Below are 27,831 nucleotides of genomic sequence, written 5' to 3'. Positions count from 1 at the left end.
TCGGCTGGAACCAACTCTCGCGAGAACATCGCGAGCTGGCGCTGAGGCGTAGCAATATTGCGTATTCGGTGATGAGTCAGCTGGGATTGTGCCTATGGAACCGAGAGGTGGGAAGGTTCGAATGAAGTCGTTCTGTCCCTTTCCCACAGACAGGCAAGTGGTGATGGAAAAAAGTCACCTGAGAAGTGGTGTTACAGCGTTCTTTTACACTGCTGCTGCTGCTAAGTCGCTTCAGTCGTGTCCGACTCTGTGCGACCCCGTAGACGGCAGCCCACCAGGCTCTCCCGTCCCTGGGATTCTCCAGGCAAGAACTCTGGAGTGGGTTGCCATTTCCTTCTCCAACGCATAAAGTGAAAAGTGAAAGTGAAGTCGCTCAGTCATGTCCGACCCTCAGCGACTCCATGGACTGCAGCCTACCAGGCTCCTCTGCCCATAGGATTTTCCAGGCAAGAGTACTGGAGTGGGGTGCCATTGCCTTCTCCTCTTTTACACTAGTGAGGATCAAATCAGAAGTCTGAGGGAGGGACAGTGTTTAAGATTTCCCAAACCTAATTGTAATTATCAGTTTAGAGCGTTTTCAGTCCATTCATTCTTCCAAAACGTATTGGTGAACTCCCACAAATCATTTCGAAGAAGAGAATCCGGGGCTTCCCTGGTGGCTCAGTTCCCTGATATTTTCATGATAACGGGGAGCTGCAATATGAGAGGGCTTTCTGTTCTTGTTTTCATTATTCATCTTTGTACGTCTTTCACATAGTAGATGCTTAGGGAAAGCTGGTTGGTTGTTGGAGGCCTTGCTGCCGTTGGAAAGGATCAAGAAATGATCCCTCCCAGGGATCCTGCAACTCGGTAGACCTGGGTTCGATCCCTGGGTCGGGAAGATCACCTGGAGGAGGGCATGGCAATCCCCTCCAGTACTCTTGCCTAGAGAATCCATCCCATCGCCAGAGAAGCCTGGCGGGCTGCAGTCCATAGGGTCGTACAGAGTCAGACACGACTGAAGCAACTAAAGGCAATCCAATTGAAAAGTGGGCGGAAGACCTTTCACAGAAGAGAAACACATCTAATTAATAATGAAAGATACTCAATCTCGTTTCATCAAGGAAATATAATGAGACCCACTTCATAGCCAGCAGATTGGCAAACATTTTTAAATCCTCAAATCCTCTCTTAAATCCTGAAGATGTAGAGCAACTGGAGCTCCCTTACATTGTTAGAAGTGTAAACAGGTACCACTGCTTTGGAAAACAGTTTGGCATTACCCTATGGAACTCCACATATCTTTTGACCCAGAAATTCCACTTCTAGTTACATGTTTTGTTTTTTTTTTTGTAATTATTTATTTGGTTGCCCGGTGTCATCACTGCCATGTGCAGTCTTTCTCTAGCTGTGGTATGCGGGCTTCTCATCGCGGTGGCTTCTCGTTGTGGAGGACAGGCTCTGGGTGCATGGGCTTCAGTAGTTGAGTTGCCTGGGCCGAAGCATGTGGAATCTTCCCAGGCCAGGAATTAAACCTGTGTCCCCTGCTTTGGCAGGCAGATTCATATCCACTGTACCACCAGGGAAGTCCTCTAGTTATACATTTTAAAGAAATTCTTGCATGTGTTTATCAAGAGATGTATTGACAGTGTTGAACCTTGCTCAAGCCCTGTGATCCTGGAAAACAGTGGAAGTTAAGAAACCCCCTCCACCCTTTTGTGTTCTGGAACCAACTTACTGCAAAGAGACAACCTTCCTTTTACGACTTAGATAAAACTCATGAGTGCCTTCTTGTTTACCTGTGGCAAGGCTGGATACAGACTCCAAATTCCAATTCTTTGCCTCATAAATGCTTAGATGAACTGCTTTTCCCCACAGATCAATAAAAACAAAATGCTTGTTAACTATAGTTTAGCTTCTCTCCTTCCTCCAGGTCCATGAACTTTGCCCTGTGTTTCTCTCCCCCAGCTTGAGCTGCGGGCAACTCCTCCTTAACAGCTCCCTTGCCCCCGAAGAATAGTCTGGGTTCAGAGTAAAGCATTTTCTGACCTACTGTCTCATATGTCATTCCCAGTCATCCCACTTCGTCACACTAAGTTCTTTCTAGCTGTATTTACTCCTCCCTATGAAAGAAAAACTCTTTGCCTGACCCTTGAGGCACATGTGGATCTTATGGTTAGAGCTTCTCTTTGCAATAGCTTCCCTGTATCTATTACAGTAGTTCTTTTCCTTCCTTGCAATAACTGTTACAAATAAAATCTCTCCTTCCTTAGTCCAGGTTTCTTTTTATTTGACAGTATATATGAATTCATAGCTGCAGTATTTGTAAGAGCAAAAACTGGCATTTAGTACAATAATTTCAGGTGTATGATATTGAATGAAAATAAGCAAGTCAGAAAGCACAGAATATTCCACTTATATAAAGTTCAAAAAGTACAAATCAAAAACATTTTTTAAGGATACACATGTAAGTATACTTTAAGATCATGAAGAAAAGGGAGTTTCCTGGTGGCCTGGTAGGTTAGGATTCTGGGCTTTCACTGCCAGGGCCTGAGTTCCATCTGAGATGCTGCAAGCCACATGGTATGGCCAAAAATTCAATCTTTAGCTAACTGTGTGGCTTTGGGCAAGTTACTTAACTTCTCTGAACCTACATTTCCTCATCTACTGGATAGGAAAGTTACTGCCTCCCCTTGGAGGATTGTGGTGAGAATGTAATGTCATCATGCATATACGAGTACTCAGTAAATGCCTAGCATGCAGTGGCGGTGGTGGTTGAGTCACTAAATCATGTCCTACTCTGGCAGCAGCATGGACTGTAGCCCACCAGGCTCCTCTATCCATGGGAGTTCCCAGACAAGAATATTAGATACAGTAAGCCCTCCTTAAAAGTTCCCTGTTGTTTTCATGATAATGGGGAGCTGCAGATATGAGAGGGCTTTCTGTTCTTATTTTCAGTATTCATCTTTGTACGCCTTTCACATAGTAGGTGCTTAGGGAAAGCTGGTTGGTTGTTGGAGGACTTGCTACCTTTGGAAGGGATCAAGAAATGATCCCTCCCAGGGATCTTGCAATGTGAGATACCTGGGTTTGATCCTTGGGTTGGGAAGATCCCCTGAAGGAGGGTATGGCAACCCACTCCAGTATTGCTGGGATTCCCTGGCAGCTCAGCTGGTAAAGAATCAGCCTGCAATGCAGGATACCCCAGTTTGATTCCTGGGTTGGGAAAATCCACTGGAGAAGGGATAGGCTACCCATCCCAGTATTCTTAGGCTTCCCTGGTGGCTCAGCTGGTAAAGAATCCACCTGCAATGCAGGAGACCTGTGTTCAATCCCTGGGTTGGGAAGATCCCCTGGAGAAGGGAATGGGCTACCCACTCCAGTATTCTGACCTGGAGAATTCCTTGGACTGCATAGTCCATGGGGTTGCAAAGAGTCAGACACGACTGAACAACTTTCACTTTCTTAGAAAACTAGCATGATCTACTCAAGTTGAGCACTCATTCTGTGACTCCATAATTCCGATTCTTATTATATAGCACCAGTTCTGCAAACATCTGTGTATCAAAACACATGTGCAAGAATAATGCTAGCAATATTATTTGATGGCCCAAATGTTCTTCAGTAGCATAATGGATAAATAAATTGTAGTGTAATGGAATACTTTACAACAATGAAAATGAATAGATTACTGCTACATAGAGCATAGAGTGGCTCTCAGATACAATATCAAGTAAAAGAAGACAAACACAAAGGAGTACATGCTGTACAATTCCATTTATATAAAATTTGGGTTTCCCTGGTGGCCCAGTGGTTAGGAATCCACCTTGCAGTGCAGGGAACACCGGTTTGATCCCTGGTCCGTTAAGATCCCATGTGCCTTGGGGCCACTAAGCCCATGTAGCACAACCACTGAGCCTGAGTGCCACAGCTACTGAAGCCTGCACACCCTAGAGGCTGTGCTCTGCAACAAGAGATGCTACTGCAATAAGAAGCCTGAGCACCACAGCTAGAGAGTAGCCCCCACTTGCCGCAACTAGAGAAAGCCCATGCATAGCAACAAAGACCCAGTGCAGCCAAAAACAGAAATAAGTAAATTGAAAAAAAATTTTTTTTTTAATTTAAGGTGAGCAATCTTGTTTATCATGTTGGAAATCAGGGGTTAGTGATACCCTTTGGGCAGGAGGGAGAGAGAGTGATGGGAAGGGTTTCTGGGGCATTGCCAATGTTCTATTTCCTGCTCCGTGTGGTGATTACAAGGTTGTATTCATTTCATGATAATTCACCAAGTTATACAGGTTTGATTTGCATAATTTATATTACACAGAAAATGTTTAGTTAAAACTATCTTTTTTAAAAATCCAAGAATTGAAAAGTAAGTGTTATACAGTAAATAGTGTGTGCCAAAATAAAGATGGCATGCTCTGGAAAAGTTGTTAGATGACCCGAGAAGTTATGTACTTTTGATTACATGCAACTGTTATTTGTGGGATGAAATTCCCAAGACCCCGAATGGTGCTCAGTGTGTAGTAGATTCTCAGTAAATCATCATTGATGGAATGAATATTCCTGGCACTAACGTGGGGATGTGCTGTTGAGTGTGGCTGAGGACTCTTTCTGGGGGAAATTGGCCACTTCCCTGGGGGAACAAGCAGGCCAGATTTCTCATCAAAAACTTAAACCCAAAAGTAACCAAGACGGTACTTTCACTGTCAGTCTGCCTTGCAGTGAAGTGAGGAGAGGAAAGAGTCTAGGTGCTGTTATTTATTCTCCACTTGATCATCTCTGACTTTTAAAGACTCATGATAGCATAGTGTTTAAGGGAATAGGAGCTGTGGATTTCCCTGGTGGTGTAGTGGATAAGAAGCCGCATGCCAATGCAGGGAACATGGGTTTGATCCCTGGTCCAGGAGGATCCCTCATGCCTCAGAGCAGCCAAGCCGTGCATCACAACTACTGAGGTGTGCACGCTGTGGGGCCCACGAGCCACAACTAATGAGCCCCTGTGCTGCAGCCACTGAAGCCCAAGCACCTAGAGCCCGTGCTCCACAAGAGAAGCCACTGCAATGAGAAGCCCGGGCATCGCAGCTAGAGGGTAGCCCCCACACTCCACAACTAGAGAAGGCCCACACACAGCAATGAAGACCCAGCGCAACCAGAAATAAGTAATTTAAAAAAAAGGAGCACAGGACCTAAATCATAACCATCTGAGTTCAAATCCTGACCCTACTACTGTTAACTGTGTAACCTTGAGTAAGTTATCTAACTTCTCGGTGCTTCGGTTTCTCCATCTGTGTAATGGAGATAAAGATAGTACTTCCAGCACTGAGTTGTAAGAATTAAATAACATAATCGATGTAACGTGTGTAGAGCATCGCTCTCCATAACTGTTTAGTAGCTCCCCAGAATGACTTGCCAGGAGTGGGGGGTTCCCTTTGTTAACTCTGATTCCCTGACACCTTAACCTTGTTGCCTCCACCAGTTTCACTGGGATGGCTTTTCTCTGCTGCCTTGTTCTGTGACATGCTGGCTTTTCACCTCTCCAGGATCCTCTGGTACTCTGGGTCTCCTGGGATCCAGTTGCCCTAGACCACTGGCAGTGAGTGGAACACTCTTGGGCTCTGATACCTCTGTGCCTTTGCAGCTGTGTTCCATCTGTCTAGAATGCCCACCCCCTTGGCTTGCCTGGCAACCCCCTATTCAATCTCTTTAGGTCATAGTGGTCACCACCTGGCTGAAGAATTTTTCCCAAATCCAGACAGATTGGCACAGTGAATCCACCTTCCAGAGCAGAAGATGCAAGAGACTTGGGTTTGATCCTTGGGTCAGGAAGATCCCCTGGAGTAGGAAATGACAACCTGATCCAGTATTCTTGCCTGGAATATTCCATGGACAGAGAATCTTGGCAGTCCATGGAGTCGTAAAGAGTTGGACATGACTGAGTGACTGAGCACTTACATGCACATTTCTAAGCCCCTGCTGCCTGTTGGATGTCCCTCTATCACAGTTCAGATCACTCTGTGTTGCAATTACTCGTGTGTCTTTCTCTGCTGTAGATAGGATATTCCGTGAAGGCAGGGACTGTATCTTATTTATTCTGTGCTCCTCAGCATCTAGCACTGGGTGTGGTACAAGTGGACATAGAGAAGGATGTTGAAAATGGCAGGAATGGATGAATGGATAGTGGGCACTGGCTTTTTGCTGGCATCATAGGTTCTAGGCTATGTGACTGTTTCAAGGCCAGGGAGTGTCGGCACAGGGCACAGGACATGTCAGCAGCCTGACTGCTTAATAAGCAGTCAATGATTTGGCTAATGAAGGTAGAAATAATGATGATAATCAAATCACCTGAGGCTGACCCAGAGCCATACCATTCTCCTGCTTCCTAGTGAGTCATCCCTGGCTGGGCCTGAGGACAGGAATCAGACTGAGTCAGTAAATGGTGACTGAGCCGGCTCTAGACAGTCTGATCTTGGCCATGACTCACTCCAGCCTGTGCTGGTGGCTGGAGCCTGGCCTCCACAGTCACACAGTTCAAATCCCAGCACAGAGGGTGAGCACTGCAGACCCTGAGTGAGTTGTAGACCCTGTCTAAGCCTGTTTCTTCCTCTATCCTCTCTGAGTGATGTGGCACTATTCCTGCTCTTAAAATATTGATAATGAAGGCACAGTGCCCCACCTTCGGAAACCTTGCAGTCTCATGGAGAAAGCATTACTGCCTTTATCAAACTGTATTATAATTTACTTCTTTAGTTTTGCTCAGTTTGTCTTTATGTTCATCTAGAAGGCTTGGTTAGGGTACAGGGAGTGACTCAAGAGACACAGACAAGAAATAGAAGTGTGGCTCCCCAATCGTGTGGAGGGGTAGGAAAGAAATTTGCAAAGGAACGAGGTAGGCTAGTAAGGAAAGCTATTTGGATGATGGAAACATTAGGTAAATTGAGGGAAATGGCTGGAGTGGATAGCAGAGAAGAGCGCTGTCTAATGGCTGCTCAGCATTGGAGCTGGGGGGGTGGGTGGCGGTGGCGGGTGAGAGGCAGGAAGAACTCAGCCTGAGAGTTCCGAGAGGTGCCGCAGTAAACTACTGGGGGGCTTACTGAAGGGACATAAACGATAGAATGGCCCCGGACCCCTGAACTGCTGCAACTGGCTCCCATGGGGAGACGAGCCTCTCCTCTCTATTCATTAGCTGTGGCATGCAGGATCCTTAGCTGGGGCACGTGAACTCTTGGTTTCCCAACCTGGGAGCGAATCCATGCCCCCTGCAGTGAAGCACAGAATCGTAACCACTGGGAAACCAGGGAAGTCCCCCAAGGTATATGCTCTTGAAAGGGTTGCCTCATCCATCTTCCAGGTGAAATGAGCCCAAGGGGTGGCAGGGGGCAGGGCTGGGAGGGGTGCCTGGGGCTGAGGTCTGGGTCTGGGGTTCTGGTGGAGGGGAGGAAGGTGGAGAGATGTAGGGCTTGCTCCTGGTCTCTAGAGGATGTCTCTATTTAAGGATTATGATTAGTCCTGGCTGGGGGTGGTTGTTGAGCAGGACATGGCCTTTCTGACAGTGGATGTTGGGGTCACCATGGGAAAAGGGAGTGACTGAGGCCCTAATGCTGGTCAGAGCAGTTTGGCTGGACTTGTAGCCTGTGGGTAGACCCTGGAGGTGCGCGGGCACAGGTCTCCCTATGCTGGGGGCCACTGATCTTTTTCCTGTGGCACACAGAAGATGGTGAGCATGCCCTGATGTGCCCCATTCATTTGCAGAGTTGGCGTAGGTGTGAACATCTGGCTTGGGAGCGTCTCTCCTTTCCCTGAACGTGTTTGCCGTGTGTCACTGGGTGAGTGTATCTGGGCCGTGCATTTCTGTGATGTGTGTGTGCTGATGGAAGATCTGCTTTGCGGGTCAATGTAGGCAATGTCTGAGTTGTTCAACTTAGGGTGTGTGTAGGTCCGAGTTTCACATCTGTCTTCACTGTGGGGTCTGAGCTGTGAGTTTCGGCCTCATTCCGGTGTCTGAGTGGTGAGTGGGTGATTGGGTAAGGGACAGGGGCACCCTTGCTGCTAGCACGGGGTGCCCATAATGGGTCTATGGCCTATTCAGTTGTGGTCTCTTTCCCTGGGGCCTTAGGGAGAGGTCTGAGTGATGACTCCTAGACTGTTGTCCCTGAGTGAATGACCTCTTGTGGAGTAATCATTAACTTGGCCCCCTGTGAGAAGAATCCAGACTGTGGTGGTGAGGGGGGTGGGGCCTGGTCAGGTCAGGCCTCATTGCTGGAGAAAGAGCGAGGCCAGAAAGGGGGGTCCTATAGGCGTGTGTGTTGTTATCATCCCCTCCTGCCCATCCTGCAGGTCATTGACCGTGAACTGGGTGATGTTCAAAATATTTAATGAACAGTGAGGCACAGACATTGACCAATCAGAATAGACACAAGCCATGCACTGAATGGAGCAGCCCTGGACGCCATGGCTGTGCCAAGCGTTGCCTCTCTAGGTGCTGGACAGGAGGATGGGTACCAGGAGAAGGGTGAGCACTGAGGGGCAGTGGGAGAGAATGCAGGGGGCCTTCAGGCAGTGGCTGTGAGCCAGCTGCCATGGGGATGCGTTTCAGACTTTAACAGCTGGTGTGGTAGCTAAACCTTGGTCTGCCTTGGCTTCCAAGCAGCCCCCAGGTCAGCCCTAACTGCCTTGCCCCTTCCCATCAGGAGAACAGGGGACCACTCCCCTCTGCTGCAAGAATAGGGGAAGTTCAGTTCAGTTCAGTCTCTCAGTCGTGTCCGACTCTTTGTGACCCCATGGACTGCAGCATGCCAGGCCTCCCTGACAATCATCAACTCCCGGAGTTTATTCAAACTCATGTCCATTGAATCAGTGATGCCATAGGGGAAGTGAATGATCCCAAATGGCAGAGATTCCCGTAAACTGTTTCAATTTGGAAATGGGCTGCCTCATTTTCCTTACTGGTGATTCTCAGTGAGGTGAGACGGAGGCTGGGGCAGGAGCAGAGGGAGGGATCAGCAGGGGATTTGAGGAACAGGGAGGGATACTCCTACCCCTTGATATAAAGGCAAGGATGTGTGGGGTCCTGAACTGATACTAACTCCTGGATCAGATCCATGTAAAATAAATCTCACCGCCAGAAATGAAATCACCGTCCCACCCTGAAAAGTCAAAACTCCAGTTTCCTGAGTTCTGGCTTCTGTGTCACTGTAGTTCCTTCCTCTTGGGCTCCTCTGACAGGCGGGGGACTCTGGAGATGAACCAGTCCCTTCCACATGTACAAATTACACTGTCAGTTCCAGGGGTGTCACACCTTTTATTACAAAAACCAATAACTTAAGTCAGTTCTGTGCAAAGTCAGTAGAACTCCTGGCCCAGTGAGCAGTGGAAACTTATACCCTGCCCCAGGAGGGGACAGGAAGCTTGGCCCAGAGGTTCTGGAACCACCAAGAGCTGGCCAGACAGCTGGAGCACTGTGTCCAAACTGAGGAGGGACAGGGTGGGGTGTGGCTGAGTGAGGGCCCACCTGGCTGGGCTGGGGCCAGCTGCTCTGGGGAAGCCTCTGGGAGCACTGGGTCACCCAGGGGACAGCCAGGCCGAATCAGTGCTGCCAGCCTCCACCCAGGCCCTGCTTGGGCTGGAGCAGGTCAGCTCAGCAGAAGCATGTCTTCAAGGAGGTCCGCGATGTCAACGTCTCCAATGACAGGGCGAAGGAAGAGATCTCCAAGCAGGCTGGGTGGAATGGACTTGAGGGTGGACGCCATGAGGAGGACACGCGCCAGGCGGCTTTGGCCTGCTGGGCACCAGGGCTCCAGGACCTCCCACAGCGCCTGGTGCGCCTCCTGCTGCAGGTGCCCGATGTGGGATGAGGCGTAGAGACCTGGCACGTCTGCGGGCAGAGAAGGCAAAGATGGCTGGTGAGTGGCCTACTCCAATACCACAGGGCAAGACTGGCCCAAGACCCGAGGCCACCAGCTTGGCGCCTTTGAGGCCCCATCACTACCTCCTTCATTTATTTATTTTCACTTCATTTATCCATCCACGGAGAGGCAGGATTGAACCATGGGTAAGACCCTGGGTGGCCTGGCTTTGAATCCCACACTGTCACTTATTAGCTGTGTGCCCTTGGGGAAATTTACTCAATCTCTGTGCCTCGGGTTCCTCATTGGTAAAATTGGAACAAATAATAGTACCTATCTCCTAGGCTTGTTATGAGGTTTAAATGAGCTAGTGTATATAAAACCTTTAGAACTCGACCTAACATACAGTAAATGTAATGCAAGTGTTTGCTATTATTATAATGAATTACTCTGATCATGCATTCCTTGGGGGCATTTTGATGAGGAATTCTCATCTAGGCGCCTTTCAGATCAAAAAGAAGGCTTCCTCTATTTGTTGTCCTGGCTGAAATTTACGAAGACTCCTCCCTCTTCCCCCCAACTGACCCCCATTTTCATTCCTTTTCTCTACGTGGTCTTTCTGAAACCACAGTTTCATCTTCAGAACTTCTCCATGCAGTCTGCTCATGAAGGCGTGCCCAAGGCATAGCTAGGTCTGCCCACCCTCCCCTCCCCTTCTTCTGCCCTAAGGGTCAGGGAAATTTCTTAGCAGAGCAGTAAGGACTAGATTCTGACATCAATAGACCTGAGTCCCCATTCTTTCTCTTCCCCTACCTGGCTGTGTGACTTTTCACAAGTCACTGAGCCTCTCTGAGCTTGTTTTGCAAAATGGCTATTTGGAGATAATCAGGACCCAAAGGGATTTCAGTTGTTAAGTCCTTAGAATGTGTCTTTCCCTGCCTCAGCCCTGCCCCCCTCCAGCCTTGGCCCCCATCCAGGAGTGTCTGGGATCTCACCAGGGTTGAAGAGGATGGTCCCTTTCAGGTAGGCATATTCCTTGGGGCCCAGCTCCAGACTCCAGAAGGACTCCAGGCAGCACTGTAGCCACTGCACCTCAGCTAGCGAGGGCTGGGGCCGATCGGGCCGCTGGCTGCTGCCTGCCCCGTTGCTGGGCTTCTCCAGCAGGATCTTCTTGAGTATGCTAGGCATCGGGACCTCGGCCACCTGGAAGGTCACAGTGTCTTGGGCCAACCCCAGCAGGAAGAGGGGCCCCCAGCAGCCCCGCAGCAGCTGCCTCCGATCATGGTGGGGCAGCTGGCAGAAAGACGGCAGGTTCCTGAGGAAGGCCAGCGTCTTGGCCAGAACATCCAGGGCCTCCCGGCAGGTGCGATGGGGCGTACACAGCTGGACAGGCCGGTGCTGCCTGCACAGGCAGCGGCCGCGGGCTGGGGCCACGGAAGGCCGGTCCCTGACTCTGGGGCTCAGAAGTGTATACAGAATGGTCGGGTGGCCTGCAGCACCCTGGCACGGGCAGGGCCCTGGCTGGCTGGAGCTCATGGTCGAGGATCTGCTTCGCCTTCCTGCTGGCTCTCCCACCCTCGGCTTGGTGCCGTGGGTGCTATTTATATCCCCAAATGGGGGAGGGAGGGGGGAACCGCCCAACAACCTTGACTCCAAAAGTCATGTTCATTGAAAAAAAAAAAAAGAAACTCACGCTGACCCTGGCAGGACCCAGGGGGAAGTGGTGGGGGAGGGAGACTTGGGAGCTCCACGTGGCCCCGATATCACTTCAGTCAATGAAGCAGCGGGTGCAGGGCACAGGGCCGCCTGCCCGCTGGCCCCGCTGCCCTTTATCAGATGATTCAAGTGGATAAACAGGGTCATTAACCCAGGCTGTACCAGGGCACCAAGGCCTCAGGTGCACAATCAGCAGGTGGCCATGGCAGGTGTCCCTATTGGTGCCTGCAGGACTTGCGCTCAGCAGGGGAGCCAGCCCCAGAGCCGGACGAGCCTTGAACGCAAGGCCCAACCTGGAAGCGCCTTATCACTTGCTTGTTTGCCTAACCTTGAGGCCCTGCTCCTGTTGTCAGTAAGGAACAGGCAGCAGGGAAGGGAGCCAGGATCCTGGGGGAGCTGGGAAGACTTTGCCTGGCTGTGCAGTCTAGAAGGAGGCCCCCTTCCTCTGACCCCAAGTTCTGGGTGGCGGGGAGGCCTGCAAAAATAAGGTCCTTAAGAACTCTTTCTCCCCAGCCTGGATTCCTGGACCTCTTGAAGGGCCCTTGTCTTCTGAGAAGCCCTGGCAGAATGATGGTGAAATACTACTGTTTATTGAGCACCTACTATGTGCCAGGCACTTTCCACTCTAATTTTCAGAGCTTCCTTCTGAGGCAAGATTCTTACTTTTTGAGACTCAAAGAGGTAAAGTGACTTGCCCAAGTTCACATCACTAAAAAGAGACAGAGTCCAGATCAGTCTGACTCCAAAATCCTTACTTGTTCCCCTGGACCCACTGGGCCAGTTGTGCAGCCAGAGCTGGTGACGACCTGGGCCCTCGCCTCACTGCTGCAGATGTTGCCCACTTATGATCTGGGCAGAAACATTGCTCTGCAGCCAGCTGCATGGCTCCTCTGTCCCCAGGCAGCTGTCTCGGATGCTGGGGCCCGGGTGGTGAATGCTGGTGGCAAGGTCCTTGGCTATGTCAGGTCTGTGGACCTTGGCAAGCCCAGCTTGGCAAGCCTTCTGCTGACACACTGTTGGGCAACCATCGCCACCCCCGACATCCTCTCCTGGCTCTCTCTCTTCCCAGTTGTGTGACTGTGGGCCGAACCCCAAATCTCCGTGGGCCTCAGAGCGTCACTCAGGACAGTGCCTGCTTGCAGGGCTGTGCTGTGAGGACAAAGTGAGGCCCTAGGTGTCAAACTCCAAGCAGTTTCTGGCATACTGGAGGAGGACTTTGCTCCCCCCTTCCCCTGACTGAGGAACTGAGGCAAACAGGCCCCACGGACAGGCACGCATCTTTCATGCAATTAAAGTCGCATAATAATCTTTTTAAAAAAGCACAAGTAGATTTTGATAAATTATAATTAGGTTGATCACCTAGGTTTAATGTCAAACTAAGGACATCAATTTTATGGCCACACATACATACTAAAAAAGCTGCTCTAAGATGCTGGGCGAAGCCCTAGCCATGTGTTCACATTATCATACAATTGTATAAAATTTGTGAAAGTGGACCTTTTCGGAAATCGCATAATAATCTTAATTCTTGCGCTTATAAACTTCATTTAATGCCCTTATATCTTCCTATGTCTTCACAGCATTCCCTGGAAGGAGAGTCTAGAGTTAGATGAGCTAGGTCTAAACCCTGCTTCAGCACTTGGCTGAGCGACCTGGGCATGTCACTTCATGCTTCTGTGCCTCAGCTTCCTTACCTTTAAAAGGAAAGCCACTCGTGAATATTGGTTTTATGGGGACTGAAACTCATACAATTTTGTAGGGCCTTCTTTAAGAGTAGAAAAATCAGTTGTGAAAGTGAACATTTAATAAATGAAAAAACAAGTTAGTATAATTTATAAACTAAAATAAGCTGACCAAAAATGCAAACATCACAAACCCAGGAGAACACCAAAGTACTTTTACTGATGAAGTGCCTGGAAATAAGAGCCAACATATTTTACGTGCACACTCTTTACTCATCTCATCACATGTTAGTGATATTTATTTTGAAGCTAATGCAAACACAGAAAAGTTGTTGGGACTTCCCTGGTGGTCGGTCCAATGGTTAAGACTCTGCTCCCACCGCAGGGGGCGTGAGTTTGATCCCTGCCAAGGAACTAAGATCCTGCCTGACACAAAAAGGTTGCAAGTATAGTACAGGGAACTTTTCTTACCTTAAATAATTTGAAAGTAAGTTGCCAACCTGAGCCCCAGCACCCCCAAATACTTTAGTGTGCAATTCCTACAAACAAGGGCATTTTCCTATACTACGTAACAATCAACATAAGGAAACAGACATTGAATAAAGCCAGGAAATTAACATCTAATTTCATTGAATAACATCAGGAAATTAATACCTAATCTCTAGTTTTTACCTTTTAAATTTCATCAAATGCTCCAGTGAAATCACTGTAGTAAAAGGACTCAGTCCAGAATCACACGTTGCAATTCTTCACCATGACACTTCAGCCTCTTGTTGTTTAGCTGCTCAGTTCTGTCTGATTCTTTGCAACTCCATGGACTGTAGCCTGCCAGGCTCCTCTGTCTACTAGATTTCCAGGCAAGAATACTGGAGTGGGTTGTCATGCCCTTCTCCAGGGGATCTTCCCTACCCAGGGATCAAAACTGCATCTCCTGCATTGCAGGTGGATTCTTTACCGCTGAGCCACCGAGGAAGCCCCACTTCAGCCTCTATTGGTCAGGAAAACTTATCCTCAGTCTGTCCTCCCCTTTTCACAGTCTTGACACTTTTGAAGAGTTGTTATTTTGTAGCATGGCTTTCAATTAGGTTTTGTCTGTGGCTTTTTTGTGATTAGACTCAGGTTAGTATCCTACTAGGACTGTCCCTGGAAGTGATGCTGTGTTCTTGATACACCCTGATATATCAGGGAGGACCTATTTCCATTTGTCCCAGGGTTCGTTCACTTTGATTACTTGATTAAGGGGATTTCTGCTAGACTTTCCCGTGTACCAGTTACTCTTTTCCTCTTTGTAATGAATCAGTATCTCTTGGGGAAGTACTTTGAAACTAGGTTGGTCATAACTTTCCTTCCAAGGAGTAAGCGTCTGTTAATTTCATGGCTGCAATCACCATCTGCACTGATTTTGGAGCCCAGAAAAATAAAGTCAGCCACTGTTTACATTGTTTCCCCATCTACTTGCCATGAAGTGATGGGACCGGATGTCATAATCTTAGTTTTCTGAATGTTGAGCTTTAAGCCAACTTTTTCACTCTCCTCTTTCACTTTCATCAAGAGGCTCTTCAGTTCTTCACTTTCTGCCATAAGGGTGGTGTCATCTGCATATCTGAGGTTATTGATATTTCTCCTGGCAATCTTGATTCCAGCTTGTGCTTCTTCCAGCCCAGCATTTCTCATGATGTACTCTGCATATAAGTTAAATAAGTAAGGTGACAATATACAGCCTTGACGTACTCGTTTTCCTATTTGGAACCAGTCTGTTGTTCCATGTCCAATTCTAACTGTTGCTTCCTGACCTGCATATAGGTTTCTCAAGAGGCAGGCCAGGTGGTCTGGTATTCCCATTTCTTTCAGAATTTTCCACAGTTTATTGTGATCCACACAGTCAAAGGCTTTGGCATAGTCAATAAAGCAGAAATAGATGGGTTTTTTTTTTTCTGGAACTCTCTTGCTTTTTGGATGATCCAGTGGATGTTGGCAATTTGATCTCTGGTTCCTCTGCCTTTTCTAAAACCAGCTTGAACATCTGGAATTGTATAGTTCACGTATTGCTGGAGCCTGGCTTGGAGAATTTTAAGCATTACTTTACTAGCGTGTGAGATGATTGCAATTGTGCTGTAGTTTGAGCAGTCTTTGGCATTGCCTTTCTTTGGTATTGGAATGAAAACTGACCTTTTCCAGTCCTGTGGCCACTGCTGAGTTTTCCAAATTTGCTGGCATATTGAGTGCAGCACTTTCACAGCATCATCTTTCAGGATTTGAAATAGCTCAACTGGAATTCCATCACCTCCATTAGTTTTGTTTGTAGTGATGCTTCCTAAGGCCCACTTGACTTCACATTCCAGGATGTCTGGCTCTAGGTGAGTGATCACACCATTGTGATTATCTGGGTCATGAAGATCTTTTTTTAAAAAAAGCATATCAAAAAGCAGAGACATTACTTTGCCAACAAAGGTCCGTCTAGTCAAGGCTATGGTTTTTCCAGTGATCATGTATGGATGTGAGAGTTGGGCTATAAAGAAAGCTGAAAGGAGAAGAATTGATGCTTTTGAACTGTGGTGTTGGAGAAGACTCTTGAGAGTCCCTTAGACTGCAAGGAGATCCAACAAGTCCATCCTAAAAGAGATCAGTCCTGGGTGTTCATTGGAAGGACTGATGCTGAAGCTGAAACTCCAATACTTTGGCCACCTGATGCGAAGAGTTGACTCATTGGAAAAGACCCTGATGCTGGGAAAGATTGAGGGCAGGAGGAGAAGGGGACGACAGAGGATGAGATGGTTGGATGGCATCACCGACTCAATGGACATGGGTTTGGGTGGGCTCCGGGAGTTGGTGATGGACAGGGAGGCCTGGCGTGCTGCAGTTCATGGGGTCGCAGAGTCAGACAGGACTGAGTGACTGAACTGAACTTTGAAACTATGTAAACATTCCTCCTCATACATTGAATATGTGTGTTTGTGTATATTTAAGTATGAATTCATGGTCTCCTGTTTTATTCAATGGCTTGTAATCTGTTACTTTCATTATTTATTCTGATGCTCAGATTGTCACAGACTTGTCAATGGGCATCCCGTCCAGCTGGGATCTATGTCTTTTTGACATGCCTGGGACTTCCCTTGTATCTCAGTTGGTAAAGAATTTGCCTGAAATGCAGGATACCTGGGTTCTATCCCTGGGTTGGGAAGATCCCCTGGAGAAGGAAATGACAACCCACTCCAGTACTCTTGCCTGAAGAATCCCATGGGACAGCAGAGCCTTGCGGGCTACAGTCCATGGGGTCAGAAGAGTCAGAGACGACTTAGCAACTAAACCACTACCAACCACCATCACTCTATAAACGTCTTTTGTTTTCTGGTATATGAAGATATCACTTTTCCAGCCCCTGGAGTCAACCAGTACTAAAGAAGCTCTGATTTACTGTTTTAGTGGGGAATAGAAGGCAATGGCACCCCACTCCAACACTCCTGCCTGGAAAATCCCTTGGAGGAAGGAGCCTGGTGGGCTGCAGTCCATGGGGTCGCTAACAGTTGGACACGACTGAACGACTTCACTTTCACGCATTGGAGAAGGAAATGGCAACCCACTCCAGTGTTCTTGCCTGGAGAATCCCAGGGATGGGGGAGCCTGGTGGGCTGCCATCTATGGGGTCACATAGAGTCAGACACGACTAAAGCGACTTAGCAGCAGCAGCAGCAGTATTTAAAAACCATGATCTGGGTGCCAGAATCATATTTGGAAACCAAGATCTGGAGACTTCCCTGGTGGTTCAGTGGCTAGGCTGCTGCACTCTCTATGCAGGGGGCCTGTGTTCAATCCCTGGTCAGGGAACTAGATCCCACATTCCATAGCCCTAGGATCCCACATCTGCAATGAAGATCAAAGATCCCGAGTGCCACAACTAAGACCCAGCACAGCCAAAAAAAATTAATTAAATAAAACAATTAATAATTTAGAAACCAAGATCTGCTAATTGCTATTAGGGTGCCACTGCTCTTAGTCCCTCCTAGAGCTTCCCTGGTGGCTCAGAGGATAAAGCGTCTGCCTGCAGTGCAGGAGACCCGTGTTCGATCCCTGGGTTGGGAAGATCCCCTGGAGAAGGAAATGGCAACCCACTCCAGCATTCTTGCCTGGAGAATCCCATGGACAGAGGAGCCTGGCGGGCTACAGTCCACAGGGTCGCAAAGAGTCAGACACGACCGAGCGACTTCACTGCACTGCTGCTCTCAGGCCCTCCTAGAGCTAGGGAATATTTGAGTGTGCATGCGTCCACACACACACAGTTATATTTACTTATACATACTGAAAAACATGTGAAAGTTGCTCAGTCGTGTCCAACTCTTTGTGACCCCATGGACTGTATAGTCCATGGAATTCTCCATGCCAGAATACTGGAGTAGGTAGCCTTTCCCTTCTCCAGTGGATCTTCCCAACCCAGGGGTTGAACCCAGGTCTCCCACATTGCAGGTGGATTCTTTACCAGCTGAGCCACAAGGAAAGCCCAAGAATACTGGAGTAGGTAGCCTATTCCTTCTCCAGAGGATCTTCCCAACCCAGGAATTGAACTGGGGTCTCCTGCATTACAGGCGGATTCTTTACCAACTGAGCTCATGAGTGCATACTATTACATGTAATTTTAATCTACTATAATGGGATTCAATCTACTTTTCTCCCTTTCTATTAAATATATTATACCTCCCTTCTTGACACAGGGGCTTCCCTGGTGGCTCAGATGGTAAAGAATCCACCTGCGGGAAACCCAGGTTTGATCCCTGAGACAGGAAGATCCCCTGGAGAAGGGAATGGCTACACACTTCAGTATTCTTGCCTGGAGAATTCCATGGACAGAGGAACCTGGTGGGCTATAGTCCATGGGATCACGAAGACTCCGACACGACTGAATGACTCACACTTCTCTGACATTGAGAAATCTGGTTTCCATTATTCTTAATTTATTTACTCATTGAATCAAGCCTCTACTTGTAACTGATCTCCCTTCTCTGCCAGCACCATCTCTGCTGTGAGATGCCTTCCTCTTCCCACCTGGGTGCTGATACCTTGGGTCAGGTTGCCTCCACCCGTTCAGGGTCACCTTCACCCTGCTGGACCTGTCCCTCTGAGCCAGGTTGCTGCTCTGTGCGGACACCCTCCTGTCCCTGTTGAGGCCAGTGTGGTGCTCTTCCTCCTCTGGTGCCTGCTTTTACCTTGTCCCCCTTCTACCCAGTAGTTTTAGGATGGACATTTTCAGGAAGAGAAAGGAAGGGAAGGAGGTAGAGCTGTCAGTGATTTTTGGAAATTTTCTACAGTGAGAATAGAGAGATGATTCTGTCGTTCCTCTTGCAAGGTTAATTTTTTTAAAAAAATTCTATTTTATTTTTGGATGTGCTGGGTCTTCGTTGCTGTGCATGGGCTTTCTCTAGTTGTGTCGGGTGGGGGCTACTCTTCCTTGTGATAAGCGGGTTCCTCATTGCAGTGACTTCTCTTGTGGAGCACCTGCTCTCGGCGCGGAGTTAAGTAGTTGTCTTGCACAGGCTTAGTTGTTTCAGGGTATGTGGAATCTTCCTGGAACAAGGATCAAACCCATTTCCCCCTGCATTGCCAGGTGGACTCAATCACTGGACCACTGGGGAAGTCTGCAAGGTTAATTTTTTTTAATTATTTTTTATTGAAGGGTAATCGCTTTACAGAATTTTGCTGTTTTCTGTCAAACCTCAACATGAATCAGCCATAGGTATACATACATCCCCTCCCTTTTGGACCTCCCTCCCATTTCCCTCCCCATCCCACCCCTCTAGGTTGATACAGAGCCCTTGTTTGAGTTTCCTGAGCCATACAGCAAATTCCCGTTCATTATCTATTTTACATATGGTAATTTAAGTTTCAGGTTAATTTTTTTTTAAGTTTTGTTCTTGATAGTAATGAGATATAAAACATGCCCCTTCACACATAGATGTGTTCGCTACCTGTAGTACTGCTTGTAGGTTTGTAGTCAGAATTACGATAAATTCTACTTTGTGTAATTCCTATTGAAAAAGAAAAGCATTTATAATTGCATATGTTGCCTATTCCTTCGGAGAAGGCGATGACACCCCACTCCAGTACTCTTGCCTGGAAAATCCCATGGACAGAGGAGCCTGGTGGGCTGCAGTCCATGGAATCATGAAAAGTTGGACAGGACTGAGCGACTTCCCTTTCACTTTTCACTTTCATGCATTGGAGAAGAAAATAGCAACCCACGCCAGTGTTCTTGCCTGGAGAATCCCAGGGACGGGGGAGCCTGGTGGGCTGCCGTCTATGGGGTCGCACAGAGTCGGACACGACTGAAGCAACTTAGCAGTAGCAGCCTATTACTTATAGGAGGAAGCTTCCTTTTTGAGTTAGTGTCGAAGATAAAATGACAATTTAGTGATGAGTAAGAGAATTGTGCACAGATTTGCTTCTTGCCCCACACAAATCCTTGTTTCTCCACCACCCACATACTTCCAGATGTCTTGGGAATAATTCATATTAGGAAGAGCTGTAGAGTGAGAAGAAACAGTGTTGTTTAGAATTTTTATTTTTCAAAAGCTAAAAAGGAAAAACAAAATCTATGTATTTGACCCTAAGAAGACACTGGGACCTCTCCTGGTGCTGCCTTGGAAGGGCCCGTGCAAACGCAAGGCCCTGGAATTCGAGCCTCGTTAGTTTCACAGCAAATCTGCCCCTAAGAATGCCTTTTCTAGGTGTTATGAGGACATGAAGTGCCTGGCACAGTAAGTGCTCTGTAAAGGAGGGCGGTTGTCATCGTCATTGGTGGTGTTCTCATCTTTGTTGCCTGGAGGAGGAGGTTCAGGAGAGGGAGACCCAGAGGAGCGAGGAGACACTTCACTAGACGTCATAGTAAAACTGAGCTGGAGGCTGGCTCCCTGAGTTTTAAGTCTTGCACTTTTTTGCACTGTGAGGAGCTGTGTTTTCTGAGCCCTGTGTTTGGCCTGAAGGCCAGGATGTCAGCCCTGGAGGCTCTGGAGGTGAGGTGAAACCTCAGCTGGGATCTCCAGAGCCCAGAGCCTGACTGGAACCATTTACTCGGAGGGATAGGAGGTCTCTTGGGCCAAGATGTCCCCTCGGCTGCTCTCTATCTGAAGGGAGAGACACAAGTCAACCCTCAGGAGTCCCTAGTCCCAAGAGGGAGACACAGCTGCACCATTAGGAACCCCAGATCTAATTGGGGGTGACACAGTCCAGGCCTCAGAGATGTAGTCTGATAGAGGAGATCAGCCTGGGTTCGGGGAGCCTTCAGTGTAACGGGGAAACACAGGCCAGCCTGGAGGAGCCCCCATTCCTTTTTGGATTGTGCTGCGTGGCATTTGGGATATTAGTTCCCTGATCAGGGATCAAACCCAGGCCCCCTACAGTAGAGACATGGAGTCTTAACCACTGGACCACCAGGGAAGTCCCAGGAGCCCCTGTGGTGAGGAGAGAGAGACAGCCCCACTCCCAGTAGCTCTAAGAGGGGAGCCAGGATGCCTGCATAGGTGGGGGGTGGGTGGGAGCGCTACCGTGAGCAGTGGGGCTGAAGAGCTTGAATCTGGAAGGCTTTTGGGAGGAAAAGTCCATGAGAGCACTTTCCCATCTGTACAGCACTGTCTGGTTTACAGGGTGCCTTCACAGCAGTTATCTCAGTTAATCCTCATGTGACTTCATCCTCATGGATGAAGATGTTACTATCCAAGCAGGGACAACAATCATCATCATCGTTACCAGTGACACTGAGCACCCACTGCCCAGTTCAGGCACTGGGCTGGGCATCATTTGGAAATTAAGGAGTACCCTATGAGACCACACACTTTGCAATCCTATGACCAGGGTGCACATGTTTGCTCTCATCTGTACAGAGGCCTCAGACTGCTTGACGGTATAGCTGGGAGACCCAGGGCAGCAGAGGGCCTGGGTTAAGGGCTGGAACTGCAAAGTAGGAAGTGAGGACTAGGTGCTTTTGCATGCTCTGAATGCGTCATGCAACTTTGTCCCTCCAAGCTGTTCCCCGTGCCTGGGGTATGTTTCCATTACCCTGTCTCCTTGGTAAGCTCCTGGGTCACCCTTTATGGTCTAGCACAGGCTTTGCCTGTTTTCCCTCTCTGCCTCTTTGTAAGAATAAATTGCTTCCTCCCTTAGTTCCCCAGGGTCATCTAGTCCTAATGGAGCACTTAGTGGGTGATGTAATCACCCACTTACCTGCTGCTGGTGGTGTTCAAATGTAGATGGGGTCAGAGAGCAATAGGGGAGGTTGACTTATCACTAAGAGACTTTCCTGGGCAATGTTTATTATTTCCATGAATTACCAGGATTCAAGATCAGGCCTTGGTCTCCCAGGGCATAGTTACATCAAATAAGAACCTGGGTCTGAATTCTAAAATCAGAATGCCAATTCAGGGAGGTAGAACTCTTAAGACCTCTGGAGTCAGGCTGCGTGGGTTTGAGTCTTGGCTCTTCCCTTTCAGCTGTGTGGCCCTGGGCACATGACTTCACTTCTCTGTCCCTGTTTTCTCTCCACTAAATGGAGCACTGAAGTGAAGTGAAGTGAAAGTTGCTCGGTCATGTCCAACTCTTTGCGACCTCATGGACTATACAGTTCATGGAATTCTCCAGGCCAGAATACTGGAGTGGGTAGCCTTTCTCTTCTCCAGGGGATCTTCCCAATCCAGGGATTGAACCCATGTCTCCTGCATTGTAGGCGGATTCTTTACCAACTGAGCTATCAGGGATGCCCTAAAGAGAGCATTATGTTAAATCAAATAATGTTGATAAAGCATTTGGCACAGTACTGGGTGCTCAATAAATTTTACCAATAAATTTTAAAATTTGTAAAATAACTTTACCAATATTTATTGATAAGTTTTATAATAAAAGTCAACAGTATCAGGCAAAGACCATTTATTCATTCCTCAAATATTTATTGAGGTTCTACCATGTTTGAGGCTCTGTGCTGAATGCTCAGATAAATCAGACAGGTTCTATCTTTCATGAAGTTTATATTCCAGGGAGAAGGAATGGATATAGAACCAAAATTTCTTAATTGTGTATTTCAACTGTGGCAAGTAATTACAGAGGATCAGTGAAAATCATGGAGATGGAGACAATCTGTTTATCAGGGTCACTTTCCTGGTAGCTCAGATGGTAAAGAATCTGCCTGCAATGCAGGAGACCTGGGTTCGATCCCTGGGTTAGGAAGATCCCCTGGAGAAGGGCATGGCAACCCACTCCAGTATTCTTGCCTGGAGTATCCCCAGTGGACAGAGGAGCCTGGCAGACTATAGTCCAGATCAGATCAGATCAGATCAGTCGCTCAGTCGTGTCCGACTCTTTGTGACCGCATGAATTGCATCGCGCCAGGCCTCCCTGTCCATCACCAACTCCCGGAGTTCACTGAGACTCACGTCCATCGAGTCAGTGATGCCATACAGTCATCTCATCCTCTGTCGTCTCCTTCTCCTGCCCCCAATCCCTCCCAGCATCAGAGTCTTTTCCAATGAGTCAACTCTTCGCATGAGGTGGCCAAAGTACTGGAGTTTCAGCTTTAGCATCATTCCTTCCAAAGAAATCCCCGGGCTGATTTCCTTCAGAATGGACTGGTTGGATCTCCTTGCAGTCCAAGGGACTCTCAAGAGTCTTCTCCAACACCACAGTTCAAAAGCATCAATTCTTCGGCGATCAGCTTTCTTCACAGTCCAACTCTCACATCCATACACGACCACAGGAAAAACCATAGCCTTGACTAGACGAACCTTTGTTGGCAAAGTAATGTCTCTGCTTTTGAATATGCTATCTAGGTTGGTCATAACTTTCCTTCCAAGGAGTAAGCGTCTTTTAATTTCATGGCTGCAGTCCATGGGGCCTCAAAGAGTCAGACACGACTGAGCAACTAAGCACAAAGTTTCACAGAGGAAGTGGCATTTGGGTTGAGACTTGATAGGTAAAAAGGAGTTGCTGGCAAAGGCCTTGGAATTAGGACGGGGCATTTGAGGAAGTGAAAGCAGCAAGTGAAGAGAGATTCTGGTGTGTGAAGGAGAGTGTGAGACAAGATGAGGCTGGCAAGGTAGGCAGGGCCCTGATGTTGCTGCTTCTCAAAGGTTGTGGTTGGGAGCTTGGAATTTATCCTGAATACAGTGGCGATCCATGAAGGGCTACTTTTAAGCAAGGGAGTAACAAAACCTGGCTTATCCTTAAGAGCAATTGCTCTGGCTGCTCAACTCAGTTCAGTTGCTCAGTCGTGTCTGACTCTTTGCGACCCCATGGACTGCAGCACGCCAGGCTTCCCTGTCCATCACCAACTCCCGGAGTTCACCCAAACTCATGTCCATCGAGTTGGTGATGCCATCTAACCATCTTATCCTCTGTTGTCCCCTTCTCCTCCTGTCTTCAATCTTTCCCAGCATCCGGGTCTTTTCAAATGAGTCAGTTCTTCGCATCAGATGGCCAAAGTATTGGAGTTTCAGGTTCAGCATCAGTCCTTCCAATGAATATTCAGGACTGATTCCTTTAGGATGGACTAGCTGGATCTCCTTGCAGTCCAAGGGACTCTCAAGAGCCTCCAACACCACAGTTCAAAAGCATCAATTCTTCAGCACTCAGCTTTCTCAACTTTCTTTATGGCCCAACTCTCACATTCATACATGACGACTGGAAAAACCATAGCTTTGACTAGACGGACCTTTGTCAGCAAAGTAATGTATCTGCTTCTTAATATGCTGTCTAGATTGGTCATAGCTTTCCTTTCTCATCTGCAGTGATTTTGGAACCCCCCAAAATAAAGTCTCTCTCTCACTGTTTCCATCGTTTCCCCATCTATTTGCCATGAATTGATGAGACCGGATGCCAGATCTTAGTTTTCTGAATGTTGAATTTTAAGCCAACTCTTTCACTCTCCTTTTTCACTTTCATCAAGAGGCTCTTTAGTTCTTCTTTGTTTTCTGCCATAACGGTGGTGTCATCTGTGTATCAGGTTATTCATATTTCTCATGCAATCTTGATTCCAGCTTGTGCTTCATCCAGCCTGGCATTTCGCATGATGTACTCTGCATATAAGTTAAATAAGCAGGTGGCAATATACAGCCTTGATGTACTCCTTTCCTGATTTAGAACCAGTCTGTTGTTCCATGTCTGGTTCCAACTGTTGCTTCTTGACCTGCATATAGATTTCTCAGGAGACAGGTAAGGTGGTCTGTTATTCCCATCTCTTTAAGAATTTTCCAGTTTGTTGTGATCCACACAGTCAAAGGCTTTGGTGTAGTTAATGAAGCAGAAATAGATGTTTTTCTGGAACTCTCTTGTTTTTTCAACGATCCAACAGATGTTGGCAATTTGATTTCTGGTTCCTCTGGCTTTTCTAAATCCAGCTTGAACATCTGGAAGTTCTTGGTTCATGTACTGTTGAAGTCTGGCTTGGAGAATTTTGAGCATTACCTTGCTGGTGTGTGAGATGAGTGCAATTGTGCAGTAGTTTCAACATTCTTTCGCTTTTCACTTCTTTGGGATTGGAATAAAAACTGACGTTTTCCAGTCCTGTGGCCACTGCTGAGTTTTCCAAATTTGTTGGCATATTGAGTGCAGCACTTTAACAGCATCATCTTTTAGGATTTTAAATAGTTCCAAACTGGTTCCAAACTGGGATGGACTACAAAGTGACAAAAAAGGAAGTAAGGAGACCAGTGAGAAGTTGGATATATTAGAAGTCAAGCAAGAGAGAATGCTGGTTTAGACTAGTAATAGCATCTTGCTTCAAACAGCAAGGTGAGAAAGAGAATCAGGATGTATTTTGGAGGGAGAGCTAACAGCACTTACTAATGGATTAGATAAGGTCAGATTTTGACTGGTCCAAATCGGTGGATGAGTAAGTTTGGGCTTTTGCAAATCGGTGCTTGAAGGGGCCATTTAGTTTAATGGGGAAGACTTTGGGAAGAATTAATTTGTGTGTGTTTGGGAGCATCAATATTGGCCATGTTGGTTTTTAAAAATAATAATTCTTGAAAATGATAATAGAGTATCTATTGAGTTCAGATTTCAAATTGTCTCATAAAGTTATAAAATTTCTTACTGTGTTAAAATACTCATAAGATTACATTTGCCATTTTAGCCATTTTTAAGTGTACAGTTCAGTGGCATTAAGTACATTTACACTGTTATGCAACCATCACCAGCATCCATCACCAGCCATGTGAGTTTTGAGATATCTGCTAGTCACCCCAAGTGCAATGCAGGAGATGGGTTCAGTCCCTGGGTCAGGAAGATCACCTGGAGAAGGAAACGGCAACCCACTCCAGTATCCTTGCCTGGGAAATCCCATGGACAGAGGAGCCTGGTGGTCTACAGCCCATGGGTTGCAAGAGTCAGACCTGATTTAGCAACTGAACAACAACAATAAGGGAAAAAACTGTAAAACCCAAGTGGGGTTGTCCAGGAGCTCAGGATTGATATGGGCCAGAGGCATCATGAGATCACCTACAGAGGAAGTATAGACAGAGAACAAAAGGAGGTAAGGACAGAGCCCCCAGCATTTATAAATGTGGGTAGGTCAGGACACTTAGAAAGAGTGTTAGTAAGGTGGGAAGAAAAAGCAGATATGTGTGATACATGGAAGCCCTATTAGTTTTCTACCTCTGCTATAATAAGCTATTACAGACTGAATGACTTAAACAACAGAAATTTATTTTCTTATAATTCCGAAGGGTAGAAGGCCGAGATCAAGGTGTTGGCAGGTTTGCTTTCTCCTGAAGCTTCTCTCTTTGGCTTGCTGATAGCTGTCTCATACAGCCTTTCCTCAGCTTGCTTAGGAGTCTCTGTGGTGTGTTACTCTTTCAATAAGGACATTGGATTAGGGCCCCACCCTTATGAATTCCATTAACCTTAATTACCCCTTAAATAGCCCTATCTCTAAAAATAGTCACATTGGGAGTTAGAGTGTCAACATAAAAATTTAGGGGGAGGGGATAAAATTCTATCCATAAGAGAAGCCTATGGAAAAAAATTGCTTCCAGAAGGCGGAAGGGGTCAACTGTGTCAAATGCAGCTGAGAAGCTGAGTAAGATAATAGTGGTCTACCGGCTTTGGCAATAAGTAGGTCATTGTAACCTTGCTTCTAAGTCACTTCAGTTGTGTCGGACTCTGTGCGACCCCATAGACGGCAGCCCACCAGGCTCCCCTGTCCCTGGGATTCTCCAGGCAAGAACACTGGAGTGGGTTGCCATTTCAGAGTATTAAGAAAAGACTAATCAGGGCTTCCCTGGTGGCTCAGTGGTAAAGAATCCTCTTGCCAATGCAGAAGACATGGGTTCCATCCTTGGTCCCAGAAGATCCCACATGCCATGGAGCAACTAAGTCTGGGTACCGTGACTATTGAGCCTGTGTGCTAGAACATGGCAACTGCAACTCTAGAGTGGGGAAACTGCAACTACTGAGCCCACAGGCTACAACTACTGAAGCCCACACACCCTAGAGTCTGTGGTCTGCAAGGAGAAGCTCATGCACAGCCACTAGACAGTAGCCCCTGCTCTCCATAACTAGAGAAAAGCCCAGCAAATAAGATCTGGCACAGCCAAAATTAAATAAAATTATATATAAAAAAGAAAAGACTAGAGTAAATCAAGAAGTCATGGAAAGCATCAAGTGGAGAAACACGTATAGCAATCTTTTCAAGTTTTGGTGTGAAAGAGAGTTGAAAATTGGGGTAGTAGGAAGAGAAAGTGGGATCATACAAAAGAAGTGGAGTTAAATGTAAGTTGAAGGGGATAATCTAGAAGAAAGAAAATTGTGATGCAGGAGATTTAGAAAAGAATAATAACAAGAGTAGAATCCCTGAAGAGACTGAGAAGATGAAATTCAATGAAAAAGTAAAGTGGTTGGCCTTCAATGACTGGGACCTGTCCCACACATTAACAGAAGTGAGGTTGAATACATCATTCATTACATAATTTGCGGGGACCGGGAGAAGGCAATGGCACCCCACTCCAGTACTCTTGCCTGGAAATCCCATGGATGGAGAAGTCTGGTGAGCTACAGTCCATGGGGTCGCTAAGAGTTGGACACGACTGAGCGACTTCCCTTTCACTTTTCACTTTCATGCATTGGAGAAGGAAATGGCAACTCACTCCTGTGTTTTTGCCTGGAGAATCCCAGGGATGGGGGAGCCTGGTGGGCTACTGTCTATGGGGTCGCACAGAGTCGGACACGACTGAAGCGACTTAGCAAGCAGCAGCAGTGTAAACCGACAATGTGGGCTCTCTTGTTTAAAAATTTCAGACTTTAGCAGAAGAGGATTAATCCAAACACAGAGTCCTTCTAAGTCCAGGGCCCCTGCGACTGCACAATTTATATAGAGCATGTGATGATGTCGGAGGCAGACTGCTCTCTGGGCGAGTCCATTCTCCTTTTTGGGCCTCAATTGACCCATGGGAGGGTTAGAGGAGATAACAGAACATTTTCCACTTCACCCTTCTGCAAGCTGGGAAGTCACGCCCAAGGCGTAAGAACAAAGTTTGTACCTTTTTTTTCCATTCCAACCACGCCGGATTTGTGTCCAGACCTTTCTGGAAGCCTCCAAAAAGCGTCTGGTAACCATAGCAACTCACACCAAACTC

At 47.3% G+C, this 27,831-nt stretch overlaps 1 protein-coding gene across 1 annotated transcript; it reads right to left on the bottom strand.

Annotated features, from left to right (window-relative positions):
* Positions 1–8,339: 8,339 nt before the first annotated feature.
* Positions 8,340–11,417, bottom strand: NR0B2 (nuclear receptor subfamily 0 group B member 2). The gene is made up of 2 exons (XM_019980442.2): positions 10,823–11,417; positions 8,340–9,856 (listed from the first exon to the last, which is right to left on the bottom strand). The coding sequence occupies exons 1-2, from the start codon at positions 11,361–11,363 to the stop codon at positions 9,615–9,617; spliced, it is 783 nt and encodes a 260-aa protein (XP_019836001.2). The 5' UTR covers positions 11,364–11,417; the 3' UTR covers positions 8,340–9,614.
* Between the last annotated feature and the right edge of the window lie 16,414 nt (positions 11,418–27,831).

The sequence above is a fragment of the Bos indicus genome, chromosome 2 (genome assembly GCF_029378745.1).
Source record: "Bos indicus isolate NIAB-ARS_2022 breed Sahiwal x Tharparkar chromosome 2, NIAB-ARS_B.indTharparkar_mat_pri_1.0, whole genome shotgun sequence".
Taxonomy (NCBI): Eukaryota; Metazoa; Chordata; class Mammalia; order Artiodactyla; family Bovidae; genus Bos; species Bos indicus.
This window is presented reverse-complemented; position numbering and strand designations above follow the sequence as displayed.